The 19,336-nt window shown below is 47.5% G+C and overlaps 1 protein-coding gene across 1 annotated transcript in view; it reads left to right on the forward strand.

The window, feature by feature from the left end:
* The first annotated feature begins 687 nt into the window (after positions 1-687).
* rap1gapl (RAP1 GTPase activating protein-like) overlaps positions 688-19,336 on the forward strand; it is a 26,256-nt gene continuing 7,607 nt past the window's right edge. Inside the window, 15 exon segments of the mRNA XM_053493994.1 lie at positions 688-752; positions 1,718-1,750; positions 1,861-1,954; positions 3,351-3,386; positions 3,641-3,688; positions 3,807-4,004; positions 4,292-4,389; positions 4,562-4,640; positions 5,839-5,892; positions 6,049-6,132; positions 6,313-6,413; positions 6,659-6,788; positions 8,284-8,454; positions 8,563-8,634; positions 8,995-9,081. Coding sequence (XP_053349969.1) covers positions 688-752; positions 1,718-1,750; positions 1,861-1,954; positions 3,351-3,386; positions 3,641-3,688; positions 3,807-4,004; positions 4,292-4,389; positions 4,562-4,640; positions 5,839-5,892; positions 6,049-6,132; positions 6,313-6,413; positions 6,659-6,788; positions 8,284-8,454; positions 8,563-8,634; positions 8,995-9,081 — 1,350 coding nt within the window.

Genomic DNA, 19,336 nt, shown 5'->3' on the forward strand with positions numbered 1-19,336 from the left:
AGCCGTTACTATGGAAACAAGCACACTGTTATAAACCTGCAGCAGTGTCAGAGCTGCTGTTACAGAGAATTAATCAACCTGTTCCAGTCTAAGAGATCAGCAGCGCTGCGGAGTGATTATGATAATAAATAAAGTCAGAGCGAGTTGTGAGTTCATTTCTTTATTGAAGCTCAGAGACCCCTCGCGCTCTTCCTCTCCCCTGCTGACGTGCCCTCTTCAGATTCATCTATTATTCAGTGGGAGTGCCAGCTGAAAGGGTAACGGGAGGAGTGTGCCGCACACACACACACACACAAAGATATTTTATATCAGTTATTAGAAGATTGTAAGATCAAATCCCAGGTGTAAAATGTTTATAATTGTTGTTGTTGAATAATTAAGTATTAAACATTTACACACTTAATGATACCATGTGAATGTAAGCATGCATCATAGTGTGTGTGTGTGTGTGTGTGTGTGTGTGTGTGTGTGTGTGTGTGTGTGTGTGTGTGTGCGTGCGTGCATGTGTGTGTGTGTGTGTTTGGGGATATGTAAGAGTTACAGCTGTCAGTCAACAGGCAGCAGGATGGGAGGATGGATGAGAGAGAGAGATTAAATAACAGAGATGCAGGGGGCAGAGAGAGAGAGAGAGAGAGAGAGAGAGAGGGAAAAGACTGAAGCTGGAATCTTTTATCCATTGATGGAGTGATGGAGACTCAGAGCGACTCGTCTTTCTCCCGGAAGAGAAGTTTTACATTCGGTGCATATGGAGGGTGAGCATGATGTGTGTGTGTGTGTGTGTGTGTGTGTGTATACATGAATGTGTGTGAGTGTGTGTAATGTGGTGTTAGAGTGCAGTAATGGGTTACTTCTGTGATGTTCAGAGAATCAAAATCATGTAAAAAGAACAGCTTTACTCTCTCTTCATTTCTGCATTTCACCTGGCATTAACATACATCTCACACCATCTGTACAGGACTTATTGTTATTACTAAACTGTTGGAAGTATTGGTACTTTGGTGGAAACATTTTACGTTTTCAGCATTTGGCATTATCCAGAGCAACCTGCATTTTATTTATCTATATATCTTTTTTTTATCTAAGTAATTTGTGGTTAAGGGCCTTGTTCAGGAGCCCAACAGGAGCAACTTGTTGTTGCTTTTTTTGAGCTAAGGAACACCCTGCTCCTGCGGTCAGAACATTCACTTTTTGTTCTGATTAAACCTAAGAGCAGTCAGTCAGAACCTGGAGACGGGGTTAAAGAGCCAGAGCAGTACAGTGGAGGAACCGAGACGTAGAAAGAATCCGGCGTTGATGTGACAGGACCCTGACAGGTTCTCCGTGATGTGAACACCGAGCTATCTGAAGCTGTCCACTCTCTCCACTGGGCTCCCGTTGATGACGGAGGTCTGTTAGTTCCTCTCCTGCTTTGTACTAAAGTCCACGATCAGCTCCTTTGTCCTGCTGACGTTCAGGAGAAGGTTGTTCCTCTGGCACCAGTTTTCCAGATTTCTAGATCTCCTCCAGGTTGGCCGTCTAATTGTTATTAGAGATCAGGTCAATGGTGTTGGAGTTGGTAGTGGTCAAGCAGTCATACGTGTACAATGAGTACAGCAGGAGCTCAGGACACAACCCTGGGGTTCAGCTCCACACCAGCACCAAGGGGAGACACCAAGAAAACATAACACATATAGATAACACGTATACACACACACATGTTATCTTTACTGTGTTACAGGATCGACAGGTTCATTTGTGACACCGAAAGCAGGTAACACACACACACTCCCACACACACACTTGTTCATAGTAAAGATTTATGATTTTAACTTTTCTTTTATATATAATTTAACAAAATAATTTGTATTTCTCTGACTCCAGCCACTCGGATGTTCTGACCCACAGCATTCTGGATATTTTAGATTCTCCCCAGAAAGAGTCCAAACCCTTCACTCCTGCAAACTCCAACCAGAAGGTCATAGAACACACATTCATCTTGTCTCACAGGGCTGTGTTTTGTGTCGTGTTCATTTTAATGCAGGAAATAAATCATTTAGTGATGATTCTGAAGAATTCATTTAGTGTAAAATGCACCAAAGCTTTAAAACATTTAAATGTTTGTTTGATTAAATGATGCCCTCTATCTTTTCTGTATCATTAGTGCTAGTTTAATAAAACTCCCAGCAAAAGGTACTGTGCGAAAGTCCCCTATTATTTCTTCATATTTTACTTCCAAAGCTCCAGAATCTTTTGTATGTGTGATGTAGTCTTGAGGATGAGTTCTCCAGGCTTCCTGAAGGACTTTTTATTGCTCATGTTCAGTCCATGTAGCTGAACAGTTTCAGAGGAATATTTTGTTTGTAAAGCCACACAGTGACATATCAATCATTCAAGCATGAAAAGCATCTAACTTAAGGCATGATCCAGTGAGAAACAGGTGCAGATGATCAGGTCAGTCATTAGTTTACTGCTGATGCTGAGTGGTACAGTAGGAACATGAGCCATGGCTCACCAAAAATAGCTTTCAGGGGATCAATGATCAAGAATTGTTGATTTTCATCAAGCTGAAAATGGTGATTTTAAAGACTTTAGAAATTCACCAGTCTATGGTTATGCAAATGAGCCTGTGGCTACCAAAAAGTAGGTGTCCAGTCAAAATGACCCGAAGAGCACAGTGAAGAATCATCATTGAGGAAAGGCATTGGAACAGGACAACTTCTGTATTCATGAGTCTACGGTACATCTTATCTCTTAGGTAGGAAGCAAACAATTGCCATGCCATGCCACAGGTTCCAAAGCTTGTAAGAATAGACAAGAGAATCGTGTGGTTCAGTGTCAAATGCAGCTGAGGGGTCCAGGAGGATGAGGACAGACGACAGTTTAACTGATCTACCTGCAGTCATAGAAGGAAAGAAGAATTCCCAAGCGTATAAAATAATTCTTCAGGATAATGTGAGAATATCGGTACATCAGCTGAAACTATGTAGAAGCTTCATGAAAAATATGAAAGATCAGAATGTTTTGTCTTATTATTATAGGTACATTTTATTTGTCAATACCTTTGACTTACATGGCAAAGATCAGATCACATTTTATGACAAATGTGTGCAGAAAACCATGTCTTTTCACATTCACATACAAATTCACATACTTTTCCATGCCACTGTGTCTTTAGGCACTTTAAAGATTGGAGCAGTCAAACATTTTTGTTTATTTCTTTAATTTCTACATAATTTAATTGAATACATTCAGTTTTTGTTTATTAAACATATAATTAAGTTAGGTTTTTGTTTCTACACCAGTTAAGATAAAAATGTATGTCATTTATAAATAATTTAAAAGTAAAAGTGTGTGTTCTCATGCCACTGCAGGTGACCGAGCTGTTTGAGATTATTGAAAAACTGCAGGTAATAACTCGTATTTCAGCATCTCCAAGTGCGTGTGTGTGTGGATGTGTGTGTGAGTGTGGGTGTGTGGGTGTGTGTGTGTGGGTGTGTGGGTGTGTGAGTGTGGGTGTGTGGGTGTGGATGTGGGTGTGGGTGTGGATGTGTGTGTGTGTGTGGGTGTGGATGTGTGTGTGTGGGTGTGGATGTGTGTGTGGGTGTGAGTGTGGGTGTGTGGGTGTGGATGTGTGTAAATATTTCTCAGTTTATTTCTGCAGGGCAGCAGATTAGATGAACAGCGCTGTGAGTTTCCTCCACCCTTTAAAGTACGTCATTAACATTATTAATATTAATTAATATTTAAATTCATTCCCATTAGTAGAGAAGATGAGTTTGGTGTGGAGTTTTATACTGTGGGTTTGTCTCTTATCCTGTGTGTGTTAGTCACGGCTGTTAAGGATAGGCGACGGTTTGCCTCTCATTCTGCCCCCTAAGTCTGGAGGGTACTGGATTGACCCCCCACTGGACAGACGGGTTGAGACGAGTCCCACTTCCTCCAGCCCCTCGTTCGGCCTTGAGACCTACGATATCATGGAGAGGGACAGCGAGGCCAAAATCTACCAGGAGTTTTTCAGACACAGGGTCAGAACACGTGTCATGTTGGCTATACGGTGCCCTAGTCCTGGTTGGTTGTTCTGTTCACTGCGGTACCGATGCTCCTGAAAGATAAACAAGAGGAAGTGATGCACTTTGGGAATAAAACAGGATGTTGCTGTCTGTCCTAAATCTTTGAGGATAATGACTGAGTGAGATACTTCAGTGCTTGCTGTAGTGTGGAGTACTTATCAGTGCTGTGTCCCCTTGTCCTCTTGTCCCCTGATTTTAAACTGCTGCACTCAGTAACTCCTGCGTGTCTTTACCTCCCTCAGTACCATCACTCGTTCACTGCAGTCGATCCCTCACTTGGGCCGCTCGTTCTCTCTGTCTGTCTGGAGGAGGAGGAGAACCGACTAAGGGTCATCCTCAGGTCAGACCTATCTCCCTCTATCTCCCTCTCCTCCTGTTTCTCTGGCTTGTTCTGTCTCATAATTCTTCCTCATGATCTACCTTTCTATCCTACACTTTATTTCTCCTTCACTGTTTCCCTTTACACATCTACCCTCTCTCTTTCTCTCTCTTTCTTGCTCTCTTTCCTTTAGGATGAATGAGTGCTCTCTGCATGCCATCTTCTCCATCTTTCTCTTCCAGAACTTTCCTACAGCTGTAGAGCTCGCTAAGGTATTAAAGGCATATTGTACATTCTGAAAAATTTAACTATGAGAATATGAACAGTTAAAAAAAAAAAAATCACCACCTTGGGGTAACTGAGCGAATAGTTAAGATGCTTCTAGTGGATAATTACTGCAGTGATTATTACGGTTCAGCTGTTTAACCCTAACTGACAAAGTGAGGGGCTTCTTATTTCTTACCCAACCATGTCACACCTTTGGGCGTGGCAAATATGTTCCGCTGTTTCAGAAAGGTTAAATTATTGTCTTGCATCAAGCAAAGAAACAATTATGGAGATTGGCATTGGGTAAAGAACTGTAAATAAAACACATTATTATACCTGGAAGGATAGTGGGGACCCGTCATCTTCAAGGAAGAAATGTGATCAGAAAAACATGCTGAATAAATGGGATGGGAAATTATTTAACACTAACGCACAGATATGTTTAACAATGAAAAAAGAATTACAGTACACACACAATGCAAAGAGATCTCAAGGGACTGGGACTAAACAGCTGTGTAGCCTTAAAAAAAAACATTTATCAGCACGGCTTAACAAGAAAAAGCTTTAGTTTGTTAGGGATCATAAAGACTGGACTTTGGAGTGATGGAGAAAGGTCATGTGACCTGATGAGTCCAGACTGAGCCTATTCCAGAGTGATGGGCGTGTCAGGGTGAGAAGGGAAGGACATGAAGCGATGCTCCCATCATGCATAGTGTCCACTGTACAAGCCTCTGGAGACAGTGTTATGATCTGGGGTTGATCAGTTACTCAGGTCTAGACTCAGTAACGTTATGGGGCAATAAAATGAAGTCAGCTGACCACCTGAATGTACTGAACCACCAGAGGATCACATCTATGGAGGGTTTCTTCTTCACTGATGAAGCGGCCATATTCCAGGACTCAGAGTGCGAAAGAGCGGTCTGGAAGCACGAGGAATCATTTTCTCCAGACCTTAACCCCAGGGAGAATCTTTGGGATGTGCTGGAGAAGAATTTATGCAGCGGTCCAACTCTCACATCATCAATACAAGATCTTGGACACAAAAAAAATGCTGTGATGTGGTTAATAATGGTACATCCATAATCAAAGCAAAAGGCAGAGCTGTAAAGTGTTAGAATGTGTTACAGTGTTTTGGCTGGACAATGTATAATGATTATAATGAGTGTGAGCTGAGCTCAGGACAGTGATGCTCTCCACCTGCAGATGCTCTGTACCAGTGTGAGCGTGTCGAGGTTCGAGGTGGTCAGCTACCTGAAGGTCAGACTTCAGTTCGAAACTCACAAACACCAAGTTTCACTACTGAACATTTATTATGGCATCATTACACTGTCTGTGTGTGTGTGTGTGTGTGTGTGTGTGTGTGTGTGTGTGTGTGTGTGTGTGTGTGTGTGTGTGTGTGTGTGTGTTTTTCAGGCTCCAGAGCTGATAACAGCATTTGATGAACACAGAGTGTCTCAGAACTACAAATTTGGTGTTTTATATCAGAAGGAAGGACAAGTAATTTAATTATTATCATTAATATTAATAACAACAGCAGTAATCTCTTGATACTGATTAATGGTGGAGTGTGTGAGAAAAAACACGTTTGTCAATGGTGCAGTCAGGTGTGTGTGTGTGTGTGTGTGTGTGTGTGTGTGTGTGTGTGTGCGCGTGTGTGTGTGTGTGTGTGTGTTACAGTTAACAGAGGAGAACATTCTCAGTAATAATGAGGAGAGCGAGGAGTTTAAACACTTCCTGTCGATTCTGGGACAAACTGTTAAACTGCGAGGGTTCACCGGGTAACACACACACACACACACACCCACACACACACACACACACACATCATAACAACGCACACCGACATCACAATACATCCCAAAACACACACACACACACACACACACCAACAACAGAGACTGGCATGATACACACTGTGACACACCACACAACACACACAACACACACACACACACACACACACACACCAATAATTAACCCATTTGACAGTTTGTGTAATGAAGTGATCACTCTCACTGCGCAGCTTCAGAGGGGGTCTGGACGTGTCACATGGTCAAACAGGAAGTGAGGCGGTGTTTACTTCCTTTCACGGCCGAGAGATCATGTTTCATGTATCAACTAAACTCCCCTTTACAGACGGAGACACGCAGCAGGTACATCAAACACTAAACTAACAGAATTATTATAGTTATTATATTTGTTTGAGAACGCTAACACACTCAGATCTATCTACCCTCACTCTATCTACCCTCACTCTATCTACCCTCACTCCATCTCCCCTCACTCCATCTACCCTCACTCTATCTACCCTCACTCTATCTACCCTCACTCTATCTCCCCTTACTCTATCTACCCTCACTCTATCTACCCTCACTCTACCCCCCCTTACTCTACCCCCCCTCACTCTATCTCCCCTCACTCCATCTACCCTCACTCCATCTACCCTCACTCTATCTACCCTCACTCCATCTACCCTCACTCCATCTCCCCTCACTCCATCTACCCTCACTCTATCTACCCTCACTCCATCTCCCCTCACTCCAACTACCCTCACTCCATCTACCCTCACTCCATCTACCCTCACTCCATCTACCCTCACTCCATCTACCCTCACTCCATCTCCCCTCACTCCATCTACCCTCACTCTATCTACCCTCACTCTATCCACCCTCACTCCATCTCCCCTCACTCCATCTACCCTCACTCTATCTACCCTCACTCTATCCACCCTCACTCCATCTCCCCTCACTCTATCTACCCTCACTCTATCTACCCTCACTCTATCTCCCCTCACTCCACCTACCCTCACTCTATCTACCCTCACTCTATCTCCCCTCACTCCATCTCCCCTCACTCCATCTCCCCTCACTCCATCTACCCTCACTCTATCTACCCTCACTCCATCTCCCCTCACTCCAACTTCCCTCACTCCATCTACCCTCACTCCATCTCCCCTCACTCTATCTACCCTCACTCCATCTCCCCTCACTCCATCTACCCTCACTCCATCTACCCTCACTCTATCTCCCCTTACTCTATCTACCCTCACTCTATCTCCCCTCACTCTATCTACCCTCACTCTACCCCCCTTACTCTATCTCCCCTCACTCTATCTCCCCTCACTCTATCTACCCTCACTCTATCTCCCCTCACTCTATCTACCCTCACTCTATCCACCCTCACTCTATCTACCCTCACTCTACCCCCCCTTACTCTATCCTCACTCTATCTCCCCTTACTCGATCTACCCTCACTCTATCTACCCTCACTCTATCTCCCCTTACTCTATCTACCCTCACTCTATCTCCCCTTACTCTATCTACCCTCACTCTATCTACCCTCACTCTACCCCCCCCTTTACTCTATCCTCACTCTATCTCCCCTTATTCTATCTACCCTCACTCTATCTCCCCTTACTCGATCTACCCTCACTCTATCTACCCTCACTCCATCTACCCTCACTCTACCTACCCTCCTCCACATACCTGAGCTCACAGACACCCACGATTGGTCAATTCAGCTTTGTGGCCCCACCCACTCACTCATAGAAAGCTTGTAGAAGCTTTAACGCCCTAGCCACGCCCTAGCAACAAGGTGTGTGTGTGTTTATTGGGGCAGTGCCACAGTGCAGTGATGATGTGTGTTCAGCTCCAGAGGAAGCGACACATTGGAAATGACATCGTGGCCGTGGTGTATCAGGAGGGCAGGACACCGTTTCTCTGTGATGTCATCAGCTCACACTTCCTGCACTGCTTCATCGCGGTGAGGAGGGTAAAACGAGAGAACGGGGCAGACGGAGGGGATGGAGGGGCATTTCAGGTAGGTGACTGTGTGTGCGTGTGTGTGTGCGTGTGTGTGTGTTGTGCGTGTGTGTGTGTGGCAGAGACAGAACAGTGTGTGAAGTATAACTGTGTTTTTAATTGACAGGTGTCTGTCACAGCCAGGGAGGACGTGCCTCCATTCGGCCCGCCTCTTCCAAACCCCCCTATATTTACAGAGGTGTGTATGTGTGTGTGTGTAATGGTGTGTGTGTGTGTGTGTGTGTGTGTGTGTAACATCAGTGTAAGGAGTCTCCAGTGTCAGCACTAAGAGTCAGAGCTAAAGCTGGAACTGTAGGTGTTCCCAGCACTTCAGGACAGAGGAGTTTAGACGCTCTGTAGCTTCTCAGTAACGTGTTTATGGTGTGAGTGATGAGAGGAACAGCCTCGAACCTCCACTGAACCTTCACTGTCTTCAACACACATACTGGAGGAACGAGTGAAGAGACGTGGGATTACGGTGTAGCACAGTGTGTGTCAGTGTCAGTGTGTAGCAGTGTTAGCATGTTAGCGGTTGCCTCTGTGATTGTGTGTCTCACAGGGTTCTGTGTTCCGGGAGTTTCTCCTGACCAAACTGATTAATGCGGAGATCTCCTGTTACAGAGCCGAGCGCTTCAGTAAACTGGAGGTAGGGAAGTCCTGTTCATCTACACACAGACACCTGTCTCACTCTCTCTCTGTATCAGCTCCTCTACACACAGACACCTGTCTCACTCTCTCTCTGTATCAGCTCCTCTACACACCCACACCTGTCTCACTCTCTCTCTGTATCAGCTCCTCTACACACAGACACCTGTCTCACTCTCTCTCTCTGTATCAGCTCCTCTACACACAGACACCTGTCTCACTCTCTCTCTGTATCAGCTCCTCTACACCCCCACACCTGTCTCACTCTCTCTCTGTATCAGCTCCACTACACACAGACACCTGTCTCACTCTCTCTCTGTATCAGCTCCTCTACACACACACACCTGTCTCACTCTCTCTCTGTCACAGCTCCTCTACTCACAGACACACCTGTCTCACTCTCTCTCTGTATCAGCTCATCTACACACAGACACCTGTCTCACTCTCTCTCTGTATCAGCTCCTCTACACACAGACACCTGTCTCACTCTCTCTCTGTATCAGCTCCTCTACACACCCACACCTGTCTCACTCTCTCTCTGTATCAGCTCCTCTACACACAGACACCTGTCTCACTCTCTCTCTCTGTATCAGCTCCTCTACACACAGACACCTGTCTCACTCTCTCTCTGTATCAGCTCCTCTACACCCCCACACCTGTCTCACTCTCTCTCTGTATCAACTCCTCTACACACAGACACCTGTCTCACTCTCTCTCTGTATCAGCTCCTCTACACACACACACCTGTCTCACTCTCTCTCTGTCACAGCTCCTCTACTCACAGACACACCTGTCTCACTCTCTCTCTGTATCAGCTCATCTACACACAGACACCTGTCTCACTCTCTCTCTGTATCAGCTCCTCTACACACAGACACCTGTCTCACTCTCTCTCTGTATCAGCTCCTCTACACACCCACACCTGTCTCACTCTCTCTCTGTATCAGCTCCTCTACACACAGACACCTGTCTCACTCTCTCTCTCTGTATCAGCTCCTCTACACACAGACACCTGTCTCACTCTCTCTCTGTATCAGCTCCTCTACACCCCCACACCTGTCTCACTCTCTCTCTGTATCAGCTCCACTACACACAGACACCTGTCTCACTCTCTCTCTGTATCAGCTCCTCTACACACACACACCTGTCTCACTCTCTCTCTGTCACAGCTCCTCTACTCACAGACACACCTGTCTCACTCTCTCTCTGTATCAGCTCATCTACACACAGACACCTGTCTCACTCTCTCTCTGTATCAGCTCCTCTACACACAGACACCTGTCTCACTCTCTCTCTGTATCAGCTCCTCTACACACACACACCTGTCTCACTCTCTCTCTGTATCAGCTCCTCTACACACACACACCTGTCTCACTCTCTCTCTGTATCAGCTCCTCTACACACAGACACCTGTCTCACTCTCTCTCTGTATCAGCTCCTCTACACACCCACACCTGTCTCACACTCTCTCTGTATCAGCTCCTCTACACCCCCACACCTGTCTCACTCTCTCTCTGTATCAGCTCCTCTACACACAGACACCTGTCTCACTCTCTCTCTGTATCAGCTCCTCTACACACAGACACCTGTCTCACTCTCTCTCTGTATCAGCTCCTCTACACACAGACACCTGTCTCACTCTCTCTCTGTATCAGCTCCACTACACACAGACACCTGTCTCACTCTCTCTCTGTATCAGCTCCTCTACACACACACACCTGTCTCACTCTCTCTCTGTCACAGCTCCTCTACTCACAGACACACCTGTCTCACTCTCTCTCTGTATCAGCTCCTCTACACACAGACACCTGTCTCACTCTCTCTCTGTATCAGCTCCTCTACACACAGACACCTGTCTCACTCTCTCTCTGTATCAGCTCCTCTACACACACACACCTGTCTCACTCTCTCTCTGTATCAGCTCCTCTACACACAGACACCTGTCTCACTCTCTCTCTGTATCAGCTCCTCTACACACCCACACCTGTCTCGCTCTCTCTCTGTATCAGCTCCTCTACACCCCCACACCTGTCTCACTCTCTCTCTGTATCAACTCATCTACACACAGAAACCTGTCTCACTCTCTCTCTGTATCAACTCATCTACACACAGACACCTGTCTCACTCTCTCTCTGTATCAGCTCCTCTACACACAGACACCTGTCTCACTCTCTCTCTGTATCAGCTCCTCTACACCCCCACACCTGTCTCACTCTCTCTCTGTATCAACTCATCTACACACAGAAACCTGTCTCACTCTCTCTCTGTATCAACTCATCTACACACAGACACCTGTCTCACTCTCTCTCTGTATCAGCTCCTCTACACACAGACACCTGTCTCACTCTCTCTCTGTATCAGCTCCTCTACACACAGACACCTGTCTCACTCTCTCTCTGTATCAGCTCATCTACACACAGACACCTGTCTCACTCTCTCTCTGTATCAGCTCCTCTACACACAGACACCTGTCTCACTCTCTCTTTGTATCAGCTCATCTACACACAGACACCTGTCTCACTCTCTCTCTGTATCAGCTCCTCTACATGCAGACACACCTGTCTCACTCTCTCTCTGTATCAGCTCCTCTACACACAGACACCTGTCTCACTCTCTCTCTGTATCAGCTCCTCTACACACCCACACCTGTCTCACTCTCTCTCTGTATCAGCTCCTCTACACCCCCACACCTGTCTCACTCTCTCTCTGTATCAGCTCCACTACACACAGACACCTGTCTCACTCTCTCTCTGTATCAGCTCCTCTACACACACACACACCTGTCTCACTCTCTCTCTGTCACAGCTCCTCTACTCACAGACACACCTGTCTCACTCTCTCTCTGTATCAGCTCATCTACACACAGACACCTGTCTCACTCTCTCTCTGTATCAGCTCCTCTACACACAGACACCTGTCTCACTCTCTCTCTGTATCAGCTCCTCTACACACACACACCTGTCTCACTCTCTCTCTGTATCAGCTCCTCTACACACAGACACCTGTCTCACTCTCTCTCTGTATCAGCTCCTCTACACACAGACACCTGTCTCACTCTCTCTCTGTATCAGCTCCTCTACACACAGACACCTGTCTCACTCTCTCTCTGTATCAGCTCCTCTACACACACACACCTGTCTCACTCTCTCTCTGTCACAGCTCCTCTACTCACAGACACACCTGTCTCACTCTCTCTCTGTATCAGCTCATCTACACACAGACACCTGTCTCACTCTCTCTCTGTATCAGCTCCTCTACACACAGACACCTGTCTCACTCTCTCTCTGTATCAGCTCCTCTACACACAGACACCTGTCTCACTCTCTCTCTGTATCAGCTCCTCTACACACAGACACCTGTCTCACTCTCTCTCTGTATCAGCTCCTCTACACACCCACACCTGTCTCACTCTCTCTCTGTATCAGCTCCTCTACACCCCCACACCTGTCTCACTCTCTCTCTGTATCAGCTCCTCTACACACAGACACCTGTCTCACTCTCTCTCTGTATCAGCTCCTCTACACACAGACACCTGTCTCACTCTCTCTCTGTATCAGCTCCTCTACACACAGACACCTGTCTCACTCTCTCTCTGTATCAGCTCATCTACACACAGACACCTGTCTCACTCTCTCTCTGTATCAGCTCCTCTACACACAGACACCTGTCTCACTCTCTCTTTGTATCAGCTCATCTACACACAGACACCTGTCTCACTCTCTCTCTGTATCAGCTCCTCTACATGCAGACACACCTGTCTTACTCTCTCTGTATCAGCTCCTCTACACACCCACACCTGCTCCTCTACACGCAGACACACCTGTCTCACTCTCTCTCTGTATCAGCTCCTCTACATGCAGACACACCTGTCTCACTCTCTCTCTGTATCAGCTCCTCTACACACACACCTGTCTCACTCTCTCTGTATCAGCTCCTCTACACACAGACACCTGTCTCACTCTCTCTCTGTATCAGCTCCTCTACACGCAGACACACCTGTCTCACTCTCTCTCTGTATCAGCTCCTCTACACACCCACACCTGTCTCACTCTCTCTCTGTATCAGCTCCTCTACACACAGACACCTGTCTCACTCTCTCTCTGTATCAGCTCCTCTACACACAGACACCTGTCTCACTCTCTCTCTGTATCAGCTCATCTACACACAGACACCTGTCTCACTCTCTCTCTGTATCAGCTCCTCTACACACCCACACCTGTCTCACTCTCTCTCTGTATCAGCTCCTCTACACACAGACACCTGTCTCACTCTCTCTCTGTATCAGCTCCTCTACACACAGACACCTGTCTCACTCTCTCTCTGTATCAGCTCCTCTACACACCCACACCTGTCTCACTCTCTCTCTGTATCAGCTCCTCTACACACAGACACCTGTCTCACTCTCTCTCTGTATCAGCTCCTCTACACACAGACACCTGTCTCACTCTCTCTCTGTATCAGCTCATCTACACACAGACACCTGTCTCACTCTCTCTCTGTATCAGCTCCTCTACACACAGACACCTGTCTCACTCTCTCTCTGTATCAGCTCCTCTACACACAGACACCTGTCTCACTCTCTCTCTGTATCAGCTCCTCTACACACAGACACCTGTCTTACTCTCTCTCTGTATATCAGCTCCTCTACACACAGACACCTGTCTCACTCTCTCTCTGTATCAGCTCCTCTACACGCAGACACACCTGTCTCACTCTCTCTCTGTATCAGCTCCTCTACACGCAGACACACCTGTCTCACTCTCTCTCTTTATCAGCTCCTCTACACACAGACACCTGTCTCACTCTCTCTCTGTATCAGCTCCTCTACACACAGACACCTGTCTCACTCTCTCTTTGTATCAGCTCATCTACACACAGACACCTGTCTCACTCTCTCTCTGTATCAGCTCCTCTACATGCAGACACACCTGTCTTACTCTCTCTGTATCAGCTCCTCTACACACCCACACCTGCTCCTCTACACGCAGACACACCTGTCTCACTCTCTCTCTGTATCAGCTCCTCTACACACCCACACCTGTCTCGCTCTCTCTCTGTATCAGCTCCTCTACACCCCCACACCTGTCTCACTCTCTCTCTGTATCAACTCATCTACACACAGAAACCTGTCTCACTCTCTCTCTGTATCAACTCATCTACACACAGACACCTGTCTCACTCTCTCTCTGTATCAGCTCCTCTACACACAGACACCTGTCTCACTCTCTCTCTGTATCAGCTCCTCTACACCCCCACACCTGTCTCACTCTCTCTCTGTATCAACTCATCTACACACAGAAACCTGTCTCACTCTCTCTCTGTATCAACTCATCTACACACAGACACCTGTCTCACTCTCTCTCTGTATCAGCTCCTCTACACACAGACACCTGTCTCACTCTCTCTCTGTATCAGCTCCTCTACACACAGACACCTGTCTCACTCTCTCTCTGTATCAGCTCATCTACACACAGACACCTGTCTCACTCTCTCTCTGTATCAGCTCCTCTACACACAGACACCTGTCTCACTCTCTCTTTGTATCAGCTCATCTACACACAGACACCTGTCTCACTCTCTCTCTGTATCAGCTCCTCTACATGCAGACACACCTGTCTCACTCTCTCTCTGTATCAGCTCCTCTACACACAGACACCTGTCTCACTCTCTCTCTGTATCAGCTCCTCTACACACCCACACCTGTCTCACTCTCTCTCTGTATCAGCTCCTCTACACCCCCACACCTGTCTCACTCTCTCTCTGTATCAGCTCCACTACACACAGACACCTGTCTCACTCTCTCTCTGTATCAGCTCCTCTACACACACACACACCTGTCTCACTCTCTCTCTGTCACAGCTCCTCTACTCACAGACACACCTGTCTCACTCTCTCTCTGTATCAGCTCATCTACACACAGACACCTGTCTCACTCTCTCTCTGTATCAGCTCCTCTACACACAGACACCTGTCTCACTCTCTCTCTGTATCAGCTCCTCTACACACACACACCTGTCTCACTCTCTCTCTGTATCAGCTCCTCTACACACAGACACCTGTCTCACTCTCTCTCTGTATCAGCTCCTCTACACACAGACACCTGTCTCACTCTCTCTCTGTATCAGCTCCTCTACACACAGACACCTGTCTCACTCTCTCTCTGTATCAGCTCCTCTACACACACACACCTGTCTCACTCTCTCTCTGTCACAGCTCCTCTACTCACAGACACACCTGTCTCACTCTCTCTCTGTATCAGCTCATCTACACACAGACACCTGTCTCACTCTCTCTCTGTATCAGCTCCTCTACACACAGACACCTGTCTCACTCTCTCTCTGTATCAGCTCCTCTACACACAGACACCTGTCTCACTCTCTCTCTGTATCAGCTCCTCTACACACAGACACCTGTCTCACTCTCTCTCTGTATCAGCTCCTCTACACACCCACACCTGTCTCACTCTCTCTCTGTATCAGCTCCTCTACACCCCCACACCTGTCTCACTCTCTCTCTGTATCAGCTCCTCTACACACAGACACCTGTCTCACTCTCTCTCTGTATCAGCTCCTCTACACACAGACACCTGTCTCACTCTCTCTCTGTATCAGCTCCTCTACACACAGACACCTGTCTCACTCTCTCTCTGTATCAGCTCATCTACACACAGACACCTGTCTCACTCTCTCTCTGTATCAGCTCCTCTACACACAGACACCTGTCTCACTCTCTCTTTGTATCAGCTCATCTACACACAGACACCTGTCTCACTCTCTCTCTGTATCAGCTCCTCTACATGCAGACACACCTGTCTTACTCTCTCTGTATCAGCTCCTCTACACACCCACACCTGCTCCTCTACACGCAGACACACCTGTCTCACTCTCTCTCTGTATCAGCTCCTCTACATGCAGACACACCTGTCTCACTCTCTCTCTGTATCAGCTCCTCTACACACACACCTGTCTCACTCTCTCTGTATCAGCTCCTCTACACACAGACACCTGTCTCACTCTCTCTCTGTATCAGCTCCTCTACACGCAGACACACCTGTCTCACTCTCTCTCTGTATCAGCTCCTCTACACACCCACACCTGTCTCACTCTCTCTCTGTATCAGCTCCTCTACACACAGACACCTGTCTCACTCTCTCTCTGTATCAGCTCCTCTACACACAGACACCTGTCTCACTCTCTCTCTGTATCAGCTCATCTACACACAGACACCTGTCTCACTCTCTCTCTGTATCAGCTCCTCTACACACCCACACCTGTCTCACTCTCTCTCTGTATCAGCTCCTCTACACACAGACACCTGTCTCACTCTCTCTCTGTATCAGCTCCTCTACACACAGACACCTGTCTCACTCTCTCTCTGTATCAGCTCCTCTACACACCCACACCTGTCTCACTCTCTCTCTGTATCAGCTCCTCTACACACAGACACCTGTCTCACTCTCTCTCTGTATCAGCTCCTCTACACACAGACACCTGTCTCACTCTCTCTCTGTATCAGCTCATCTACACACAGACACCTGTCTCACTCTCTCTCTGTATCAGCTCCTCTACACACAGACACCTGTCTCACTCTCTCTCTGTATCAGCTCCTCTACACACAGACACCTGTCTCACTCTCTCTCTGTATCAGCTCCTCTACACACAGACACCTGTCTTACTCTCTCTCTGTATATCAGCTCCTCTACACACAGACACCTGTCTCACTCTCTCTCTGTATCAGCTCCTCTACACGCAGACACACCTGTCTCACTCTCTCTCTGTATCAGCTCCTCTACACGCAGACACACCTGTCTCACTCTCTCTCTTTATCAGCTCCTCTACACACAGACACCTGTCTCACTCTCTCTCTGTATCAGCTCCTCTACACACAGACACCTGTCTCACTCTCTCTTTGTATCAGCTCATCTACACACAGACACCTGTCTCACTCTCTCTCTGTATCAGCTCCTCTACATGCAGACACACCTGTCTTACTCTCTCTGTATCAGCTCCTCTACACACCCACACCTGCTCCTCTACACGCAGACACACCTGTCTCACTCTCTCTCTGTATTAGCTCCTCTACATGCAGACACACCTGTCTCACTCTCTCTCTGTATCAGCTCCTCTACACACCCACACCTGTCTCACTCTCTCTCTGTATCAGCTCCTCTACACACAGACACCTGTCTCACTCTCTCTCTGTATCAGCTCCTCTACACACCCACACCTGTCTCACTCTCTCTCTGTATCAGCTCCTCTACACACAGACACCTGTCTCACTCTCTGTATCAGCTCCTCTACACACAGACACCTGTCTCACTCTCTCTCTGTATATCAGCTCCTCTACACACCCACACCTGTCTCACTCTCTCTCTGTATATCAGCTCCTCTACACACCCACCTGTCTCACTCTCTCTCTGTATCAGCTCCTCTACACACAGACACCTGTCTCACTCTCTCTCTGTATCAGCTCCTCTACACCCCCACACCTGTCTCACTCTCTCTCTGTATCAGCTCCTCTACACACAGACACCTGTCTCACTCTCTCTCTGTATCAACTCCTCTACACACAGACACCTGTCTCACTCTCTCTCTGTATCAGCTCCTCTACACACAGACACCTGTCTCACTCTCTCTCTGTATCAGCTTCTCTACACACAGACACCTGTCTCACTCTCTCTCTGTATCAGCTCCTCTACACCCCCACACCTGTCTCACTCTCTCTCTGTATCAGCTCCTCTACACACAGACACCTGTCTCACTCTCTCTCTGTATCAACTCCTCTACACACAGACACCTGTCTCACTCTCTCTCTGTATCAGCTTCTCTACACACCCACACCTGTCTCACTCTCTCTCTGTATCAGCTCCTCTACACACAGACACCTGTTTCACTCTCTCTCTGTATCAGCTCCTCTACACCCCCACACCTGTCTCACTCTCTCTCTGTATCAGCTTCTCTACACACAGACACCTGTCTCACTCTCTCTCTGTATCAGCTCCTCTACACCCCCACACCTGTCTCACTCTCTCTCTGTATCAGCTCCTCTACACACAGACACCTGTCTCACTCTCTCTCTGTATCAACTCCTCTACACACAGACACCTGTCTCACTCTCTCTCTGTATCAGCTTCTCTACACACCCACACCTGTCTCACTCTCTCTCTGTATCAGCTCCTCTACACACAGACACCTGTCTCACTCTCTCTCTGTATCAGCTCCTCTACACACAGACACCTGTTTCACTCTCTCTCTGTATCAGCTCCTCTACACCCCCACACCTGTCTCACTCTCTCTGTATCAGCTTCTCTACACACAGACACCTGTCTCACTCTCTCTCTGTATCAGCTCCTCTACACCCCCACACCTGTCTCACTCTCTCTCTGTATCAGCTCCTCTACACACAGACACCTGTCTCACTCTCTCTCTGTATCAACTCCTCTACACACAGACACCTGTCTCACTCTCTCTCTCTGTATCAGCTCCTCTACACACCCACACCTGTCTCACTCTCTCTCTGTATCAGCTCCTCTACACACAGACACCTGTCTCACTCTCTCTCTGTATATCAGCTCCTCTACACACCCACACCTGTCTCACTCTCTCTCTGTATCAGCTCCTCTACACACCCACACCTGTCTCACTCTCTCTCTGTATCAGTTCCTCTACACACAGACACCTGTCTCACTCTCTCTCTGTATCAGCTCCTCTACACACAGACACCTGTCTCACTCTCTCTCTGTATCAGCTCATCTACACACAGACACCTGTCTCACTCTCTCTCTGTATCAGCTCCTCTACACACAGACACCTGTCTTACTCTCTCTCTGTATATCAGCTCCTCTACACACAGACACCTGTCTCACTCTCTCTCTGTATCAGCTCCTCTACACGCAGACACACCTGTCTCACTCTCTCTCTGTATCAGCTCCTCTACACGCAGACACACCTGTCTCACTCTCTCTCTTTATCAGCTCCTCTACACACAGACACCTGTCTCACTCTCTCTCTGTATCAGCTCCTCTACACACAGACACCTGTCTCACTCTCTCTTTGTATCAGCTCATCTACACACAGACACCTGTCTCACTCTCTCTCTGTATCAGCTCCTCTACATGCAGACACACCTGTCTTACTCTCTCTGTATCAGCTCCTCTACACACCCACACCTGCTCCTCTACACGCAGACACACCTGTCTCACTCTCTCTCTGTATTAGCTCCTCTACATGCAGACACACCTGTCTCACTCTCTCTCT

Source organism: Clarias gariepinus, chromosome 4, assembly GCF_024256425.1.
Source record: "Clarias gariepinus isolate MV-2021 ecotype Netherlands chromosome 4, CGAR_prim_01v2, whole genome shotgun sequence".
Lineage (NCBI taxonomy): Eukaryota > Metazoa > Chordata > Actinopteri > Siluriformes > Clariidae > Clarias > Clarias gariepinus.